Below are 9,059 nucleotides of genomic sequence, written 5' to 3'. Positions count from 1 at the left end.
CAAACAGTACCCTGACCCTTGAGTCCTTTTTCTTTATTTCTTCAATTAATTCCCTTTTCATTCGACTTGTTTGGGGAGAATGAAACTGGGCAAAAAGTCTTGCCATAGGTTCTTCACATCCATTCACATACTGTTCATCTTGCAGAATTCTTTCAAACAATCGGTAGGCATGTGCACAGTATTTCAGTTTCATATAGATAATTGTCATTGGGTAGTTTTCTTTTTAATCAATAGTTCCTTTGCAACAGGTCCCAGAATTTCATTATAACTTTCAAACTTTTTGTGATCACTTGAACGTACTTTCTTTCCAAGATATATGTTCTCTCTGTTTGGGTTTACTGTAACAATCTTGCAGTCTTTTTTCAATTGGAGTTTGTGTTTTAAATCATTTAATAAATGAGGTGGGGCTGTAGCTGTTAAAGCCAGGGTTGGAACATTAGGGAAAAATGCTTTTAAAATAGACAGTTCACCAAAATCTTTTCTAAACTCTTTCCCCCTAAAATATTCATTAGTACAACATCAGCGACTAACCATGGCTGAATAAACATTACCTCCTATTATAAACTTATAACAAACAAAATAATATATGATTGAATTTACCTCAATCACCAACACCAGAAGATATTTTAATCAAGAAAACGTCAGAAAGCGTTTTGCAACTAATTCTTAATGCAATACGTGCAAGTATGCATGATTGGGTCAAACATCACACTAGAGTTAAATGCTGAAGGAACGACTTACAATTACATACCATAACTCGACACAATGAGCCTCATCTATTACACAACCAACAACGTTCTCTTGAAACACTTTACTTCCCATCAGTTCCCTTCCTTTAGATTTCAACAGGGCTTCCGGGTGTGCAAATACAATGGAAGTATTGCCATTTACTATTTCTTGTTCTATATCCATCAGCGTTTCCTTCAAGTGAATTTTGCGATTTTCACTACCTTCCGTGAACAAGTCTTCAGCCGGTTTCCGCTCGTTAATGGCAAATTGTATGACCCCAGCGGAAATATTTATTGCACTCAGCACCCTCAGCTGGTCTTCCACAATAGAGTTTAGAGGACAAATCACAATTACTATATTTTTTCGTGATTTTACGGGAATTAGATCTGGCAACAGATGGAAAAGCATAGATTTCCCAAAACCTGTCGGGAGTACGCCAATAACATCACATCCTTTAAGCAAATACTCCAGGCATTTCATTTGCAAAGGTTTAAAATTTATAGAAGGAAAATTTCTCCGCTGTTGGCAAACTTGCACTCTCTTGAAAAGTTCAAGGAACCCTACTTCATCAGAATAATACGCCATATTGAATGTCTTTCGCTAATTATTCATATGTTTAATTTATGTTAATTTAGAACACACACTATACGTGGGTGTTCTGAAAACACGTGACCGGCCGATGCCAGGGCCAATTTCCCCTTTCCCCCTCTTTTGAAATTGGCCCTGGGAACGAGGTTGATTCTCGAGGCAATCAAAATAGCCGAGAAAGAGGAACAAAGCGCGATAAACAGTTGGAGTGACGAGATTTAGATAGGAATCGGTCCATTTCACGAGACGACCGTTAATTATAATATTTATTGCGTTCTCGCTCACGAATGATGAGAAACGACCATACAAGTTAAACAAAACATTAACACAACAATGCCCTGGTAACCAGGCCTCATGCAATGAGAGCCCATTGAGTTCAGAACATAACTGGATAATAATGTTATTCACTATCTCCCCCCAAGTCTTTAGCAAATGTTTATGGAGGGTTGATAAAGACTGATAAATGTTCAGTTCGATAGTCAATATGTCTGTGTCTGTGGCTATCATTCACCTTCTATTCAAGAAGGTCTTTCTTGTTGAAGTCTTGCAGTCTCCGGAGTGCAAGTGGTGGTTTCTTCATATTTCTTGTAGCTGGTGGGTTAATGGGTGTGGGTGAGGTTGGTGTAGTGGGTGTTGTTTGTGGATGGTCAACCGTCGGTGAATCTTGGTTGGGTGTATGCTGATATTTGGTTTGATCTGGGGGGTTCATTTGTTGCGAGTGGGGTTGGTTGAGGGGATCTGTGTGAGGGGTTGGGGAGGGTGGTTGCATGAGGGTGGTGGGTTGGGGTTTCACCAGCTTGTATAGGTCTTCGATGATGGTATGGCGTGGCTGTGGCTTTTGCACAGGGAGGTATTTTCGTAGGAATTTACGGTTGCGAAGCATGATGCGGCCAGAACCATCAACCCGTATGACATACTGATCAAACCGCACTTCAATTACCAGACCTGTTTTGTCCCATTTAGTTGGGTATGGGCCAGTTTGGTTTTGAATCCGTACCCGGTCCCCGACGATGAGGGGTGGGAGTCTCTTTGTGTGTTCCGTCCATTTTTCCGTGGTTCGCATGTGTCTATTCCGTAGTGCTTCCTCTCTGGTGTCGAGGGTGTCTTGCCAGGTAGGGTGGGGCCGATAACGTCCGGGAAGGATGGGTATAAAATCTTTAATGGGGCAGCCGAAGATGCATTGGGCCGGCAATAATTTTGTTTCAGGATCAGGTGTGTTCCTGTACTGGAGGATGGCGCATTGCAAGTTGTTGGTATTCAGGTCACCATTGGGATTGGTATTATCGGTGATAAGGCGTTTCACGGTCTTGACGCCAATTTCAGCCCGACAATTAGAGTGTGGGTAGGCCACCAAGGAGAGCCGATGGTGTACTCCCCAATCTTGTAAGAACTGACGTGTGGCTGAGGAGGAGAATTTGGGGCCACCATCAGAGGCACATTCGTCAGGAATGCCGAACGTGGTGAAGGTTTGTCGGAGGCAGTTGATGAGGCCTTTAGATCCTTCGTGGGCATGTTCAATGATGGGCCAGTTTGAGTATCTATCCACAATTACCAGATAGTTCACGCCTTTGTAGTGGAAAAAATCGGCACAAATGCGTTGGAATGGATAGTCTGGTGGCATAGGTGGAGTTGGGGGGGGCACTTGGTTGGGATGGTGCCATGCGGTTGCAGTGGTTGCAAGTTTGGCGGGTCGCTTTGATGGCGGGGGTGATCCCAGGCCAGAAGGCGGAGGATTCCGCTCGGGCCATCATGGATGTTGTTCCCTGGTGTGCTGAGTGTAGTGTCGCCAAGATATCAGTTCACTGGGGTAGAGGTATCACCACACGGTCCTTGTAGAGTATTACACCATCAACAGTGTGTAAGTGTTCGTGGAATTGGAAGTAATCTTGCAGTCTAGGTGGTCATTCCTGGCGAAGCTTAGGGAATCCGGACTCAATGATGGAAGCAAGCGTATGCATGTCTGGGTCACTGGCGGTTGCCAGTTGTACCTTTTCCCATGTGACGACAACGGCTTGTAAAGCGGACGAGGCAGTAGAAGTGAGTGCGTCGTTGATGCTGGGGCCGTTGGTGGCTGAGTTGGGATCGGCGCAGCATAGTCTATTTAAGATTGTGTGTTGATACAAGTTCGTCTCAAGTGGGGTGGTAAGGTCACTAGCAGATGCTATGTCGTCTGACAATGGCAGTTTTTCGGGGTTGGTGGTGCCAGAGGGGTGGCGTGATATGGCATCAGCAGCTTTGTGTTTTACGCCTGGAGGGTTGTTTTCCACCCTATGGGACAGCAGAACGAGTGTGAGGATGGGCAGGTACAGAGCTTCTGAAACAGCCAAAATCCGATGCCGGTCTTTGACCAGTCTGTGGCGAGGCATGTTGGTTTAGACTTGTCAAAGATTCGAACACCTTCTTCAATCTCGTTGATGATGATGGATTTGGACTCGTTGAATAATTGGTTCAGTTCTTCATTCCAGATGAAAGGTTTCCCTGGTTTAAGTGTTTCACGGAATGGGAGCATGCGGGTAGAGGCAGCAAAGGCATAGGACACCTGGTTCACTAGGCCAAACCAAGAGTGTATGTCCGTGATGGTGGCAGGTGTCGGGAAGTCTCGAATGGCATCAAGGTACCTCTTGCAGGGACAAACATTTGTCGGTGTGATCTCAAAGCCTGCGAATTCAACGTTGTCCTTGCCAAAGACGAATTTGTCAGGGTTCAGTGTGATCCCTTGGTGTCCGCAGATGTTTAGCCAATTCACTGCCTGGTAAAAGCTGTCGGTCAAAGTGTCAGCCAATAGGAGGGTATCGTCGATCACTTTGGTTTTGTCCGGGATATGCGATACTATCTCATCGAATCGTCTGGAGTAGCCATCACCGGTTGCGATATAACCTTGTGGTGTTGTTCTATATCGATACCATCCCCAGGGAGTGATGAATGTAGTGAGATGACGATCATCTTCGTGCAAGGGGACACTGTGGTATCCATTCCAGCAGTCAAATACGATTTTCTTTTTGCCACCTGGGATAGAGCGTACCTGGTGAAAAGGGCTTTGCGTGTGGTGGGTTTCCCTGGTAGCATGGAGATTTAAGGCTTGGAAGTCTACCAACAGGGATGGGTGTATGGTGGGCTTTTGGTTCGGCATTGGGATCTATCATCAGACGCATTGGTTTGCCTTCCATCAGTGGTAGTGGTTGGTGTTCGCAAGTGTTGAACGTGCTTGATCGATAGTAATCGAGGAGCCACTCTTCCAGGCGTTTGCTGTTTTGTTCTGTTGGGTGGGTGTTGGTGGTGGCAACTGGCGGCGTGGGCAGTCACAGGGTGTATTAAGGTGGTTGTGCTGACTTGGGGCGATCGATGGTGGTGGGATCTGTTGTTGGTTTGCGGTCTGTACTTGATTTATAGCTTCACCAATAGTGGGGAAGTTCTCTGTAATTAGACCGAGTGCTGCACAGGCTTCTCGACTTAGGAAGATCTTGTCAGATTCCTTGGTGACATATGTGATTTGACGAGTTTCGAGGATTTTTCCTGATCTTGAATGTCCAGAGAATTGGAGGATGACTGCGCCAAGGATTTTTGTTGGCAGCATACATTTTCATGGTGACTGGGATTAGGTCTTGTTTCTTGAGACCCAGTCGTTGGATGGCCTCCAAGCTTGCAAGGCAGCTTTGGCAACCAGTATCAGCCATGACCGATATTTGTGTTGGCTTGACTTGGGTGGTGCTGGGTTGGAAGCCAAGGTTTTTGTAGTCTTCGGGGTGGGTTGAAGCTGTTACAGTCCTGAAGGGTTGTGGCTTGGACGGCTTGCGAACCCAACGATCATTAAGATTGTGGTACAAATGATGATCCAGGGTGATGGAGGGTTGATTGTTTTTGCTGGTGGTGTTGGTTGTGGTGCATAAGCTGTCGAATATGGCTCCTTCGGCTTCGGCTGCAGGTGTGTTGCGATTGGGTGATTTTGATATACTGCGGCATACTGATGCAAAGTGATTTTGGCGACTACAGTGGTCACATGTTTTTACATAGGCAGGACAGCTGGGTTTTTCGGACTCTCGGTGGTGCATTCTTTCCATGACCGGATTTACCACAATAATTGCAAATATCCTCCTTGTTCTCTCTGTTCTCAAGTTTACGGGTTTTGAGATCATCTTGCTTGTTGCGGTGGTATTGACTGCGGGAAGAGTTAACGCCTTGGGTTTCAAGTAGACGTCCAGCGGATATTTTGCCTGCCTCTTTCGCTTCCACAAATTGGGTCATGTCCTGATTTCTATTGCCGAGTAAGTCCAGTTGGATTTCGCTGTCCACAAGGCCTCGGGTGACTATGTCCCGGATGATTTGCTCTGTATAATTGACATCACTGTTGCAATTTTGACATCTGATATTAAATTTACAGACACCAGCTTGACCTTGAAGTCGGGCACCAAAGCTGCGAATCGATTCATCTCTATCCTGTCGCATGTTGTGAAGTTGGACCCGAGCGACCATGGTGTTTTCTTCCCACACAGCCAGTTTTTTTATTGCTGCTAATATGTCGTCAGCTGACTTGTCGGTGAGGGAACCGCCAGCATTCTGTGTTAGATCTTTTCGTAGTTGTTCGTCACAGCATTCTAGTAATTGGATGATTAAATTTTTACCTTCAATCTTGGTTGCCTCAACATAATCTTTCCAGCGGGTGAGGAAGTAAACCCGGTCTTCACTCTATCCTCCAGCAGTTACCGTGGGGCGACGTACTGTCTCAACTCTTGCTGTTGTTGTGGGGGTTTGTGGCTGGGTTGCTGATGTGGTATGTGTCCCTGAAGAGTGCACTGATAGTAGGACTGCTGCAAGGCTGTCTTCGATGTTTTCTGTTTTGTAGGTGCATTCAGGGAATGGGCATTTGTACTTTGGCATTATTATATGTGTCAAGTGGTACAGTGGTTCCTTTGTATAAGGTTCGAGGGATAATATAGTTCGTTTTGAATTTCCGCTTGATATTTGGGCCAAATATTCATTAGATGTAAATTGGCGGGAAGATTTCACTTACGATTTTCCGATGATAATTGTGATTTTCACTTGTGATTTTGTTGTGTAGCGTTTCTTTAGTTTCTCATCATAGATAGGAATCGGTCCATTTCACGAGACAACCGTTAATTATAATATATATATTTATTGCGTTCTCACTCACGAATGATGAGAAACGATCATACAAGTTAAACAAAACATTAACACAACAATGCCCTGGTAACCAGGCCTCATGCAATGAGAGCCCATTGAGCTCAGAACATAACTGGATAATAATGTTATTCACTAAGATTGACGCGAAGTTTGGCATGGCCGACGAGGCCACAATCAATGCGACTCGAAAAATTGCTGACCAATGCGGATAAGGCAAAGCAGTTTGTAACGCAAGAGGAACAGTTAAGATTTGAAGTTAAGTTGCATGAGAAAAAGATGCAAATGCAAGCTGAACTTGCCAAATCTTCGGCAGAAAAACAGGAAATTAAGGCACCGAGCAGCAGATTGCCCCAGCAAGTCATCCTGCCAACATTGTTCAAAACGCCATCACTCATCTATATGTGATAAGAGATCCGGGAATGAAGAAAAGTTGATGACAAAGGGTGCGAGATGACAGAATATTTCCTGTGGTAGTTGTAAAAGTAAATGGTGTTATGTGTAGGGCATTGATAGACTCTGCCGCCGAAAGCTCTTACGCGTTGGTGAATTTACTTCATACGATTGGCAAAACCCCAAGCGAAGTTAAAATCTTGCTTGGCCAAGCAAAACCTGACCATACCTCGCCTTGAGCTAGTCGCAGCGCACATGGCAGCCAATCTTGTGTCAAATGTCGAAAGGGCTATCAGCAGCTGTGACAAGATAGAAACCCGTTGTTGGAGTGACTCCACCGTTGCTCTTCATTGGATAAATGGAAGTGGAGAATACTGACAGTTTGTGGCGAATCGCGTCAAGAAAATTCAGGATCACAATCAAATTCAATGGCATTACATACCGACAAAGGAGAACCCCGCGGACATCGGCAGTCGCGGTGGAAGTACAGTCAACAATGACATGTGGGTAAACGGTCCAGAATGGCTAAGCAACCCCAATAACTGGCCTGCGCCAGTAGTTATTGAATCCTCTCAAATATCAAACACCGAGGCGAAAGTTGTGAAGAAAATTATTGGAAAAGTGACAGCGACAGATGGCAGTAGAATGAATGACCTCCACGAAGCGCACAACCTATGTGAGGTCCTTCGCGTCCGAGCGTGGATACAACGGTTCATCAGAAACTCTAAGTGCCCCGTCGATGAACGTGAGTCCGACCCTCTTAAGAGGAGTGAAATTCAGCGCCAGTATCTATGGTGGACCCGAAGAGGGCAGCAAGAAGCTGTAAATACACCGTGAGTGTTCAATTAAACTTGCAACCCAACGCCGAAGGGATCCTCCATGCATGCTTTGGTCATTCGCAAGACCTCAGCCAATGTGTCTACAACGCCGGTCAAATATTTAAAGGTCTTTATCAAAAGGTAGTGATACATATATTTGCGGATCCATTGTCAAGACTCCCACTACCAACTACAACACGCAGTAATATGGAATCATGTGCTGACCAATATGTCTGCAACCTGCTGAAACAAATGACAACATGTGCTATGGACACAGAAGAAATTAGACAAGTTTCCCTAGAGGACCAAGAAATATGCCAAATCAACCAGGCATTGGCAACCAACAACTCCAGCTACTACCCAAACCATTCCAAAGCATATCGGACAAGTTATCCGGTACAAATGGTGTACTACTTCGTGGAAATCGAATTGTACTTCCCAGGAGCCTCCAAAAACAAGCAATCCTCCTAACCTATGAAGACCACGCTGGAATAACACGCACAAAACAATGCCTTCGCTCCAAGCTGTGGTGGCCAAAAATGGACGCGGAAGTGGAAGAACACATCAACAAATGTCACGCATGCCAAGTCACGGGTAGTACTTCTCGTCCGGAATTGATCAAGCCTACAGAACTCCCCAGTGAAAGATAATTATCTTTAGCCATAGACGTCTGTGGACCCTTCCCATCTGGTGAATACGTAGTCACACTCATCGATTAGTATTCTTGTTGGCCAGAAGCCAAAGTCATGAAGTCCATAACATCATGAAACATCCTGGCGTGGCTCGACAACGTTTTCGCAACCCACGGATACCCTAAGCAGATCAAATCTGACAAAACTTCTTATTTTAAATCATGCGAATTCTACACAACATTGAAATTGTGGGGTGTTACTGTCAAGTATGTCACAGAATACTGGCCTCAAGCAAACAGACTCATAGAACGTTTCAACAGAGTTCTCTTGAAACACGTCCAAACGGCGCTAGTCGAAGGGAAAGATTGGAAAGCAACACTTCCAACATTACTTAGAAACTACCATGCCACTCCTCACGGATCCACTGGAGAAACACCATTGCAACTGCTAATGCAGCGAGAGTTGAAAACGTAACTACCATCGACATCCCAAGTGATAAATTTACCACAATTTAACGACTTGGAAGTTTCGACACACGGATGCACAGTCAAAGAAAAAGGGAAAGGAATATGCGGATGCGCGGCGAAATGCAAAGGAGAAGGGGATTAAATCAGGAGACTATGTTCTAGTTCAGCAGAAACATCGAGACAAATTCACAACCAACTTTCAAACAGAGCCAGTAAAAGTCATCAAGGTTAACAGATCGCAGATCGTGTTCAAAGACAAAGACGGAATAGTTCACCGAAGATACTCGGCACACGTA

At 45.0% G+C, this 9,059-nt stretch overlaps 1 protein-coding gene across 1 annotated transcript; it reads right to left on the bottom strand.

Annotated features, from left to right (window-relative positions):
* Nucleotides 1-204: 204 nt before the first annotated feature.
* LOC114535492 (ATP-dependent DNA helicase Q1-like) lies at nt 205-1,314 on the bottom strand. Its single transcript, XM_028556793.1, has 2 exons — nt 752-1,314; nt 205-496 (listed from the first exon to the last, which is right to left on the bottom strand). Exons 1-2 carry the CDS (start codon nt 1,312-1,314, stop codon nt 205-207), a joined length of 855 nt encoding a protein of 284 aa, XP_028412594.1.
* Nucleotides 1,315-9,059: the final 7,745 nt, after the last annotated feature.

This window comes from Dendronephthya gigantea, unplaced genomic scaffold (assembly GCF_004324835.1).
Source record: "Dendronephthya gigantea isolate DGI-Jeju-01 unplaced genomic scaffold, DenGig_1.0 000119F, whole genome shotgun sequence".
Taxonomy (NCBI): Eukaryota; Metazoa; Cnidaria; class Anthozoa; order Malacalcyonacea; family Nephtheidae; genus Dendronephthya; species Dendronephthya gigantea.
The sequence above is the reverse complement of the archived record's forward strand: the minus strand, read 5'-3'. Positions and strand labels throughout refer to the sequence as shown.

Coding starts and splice junctions, on each gene's coding strand:
- LOC114535492 (XM_028556793.1), bottom strand. CDS start 1,314: ATGGCGTATTATTCTGATGAAGTAGGGTTCCTTGAACTTTTCAAGAGA. Junction 497..751: donor GCTCATTGTGTCGAGTTATG/GTATGTAATTGT, acceptor TGAATATTTTAG/GGGGAAAGAGTTTAGAAAAG.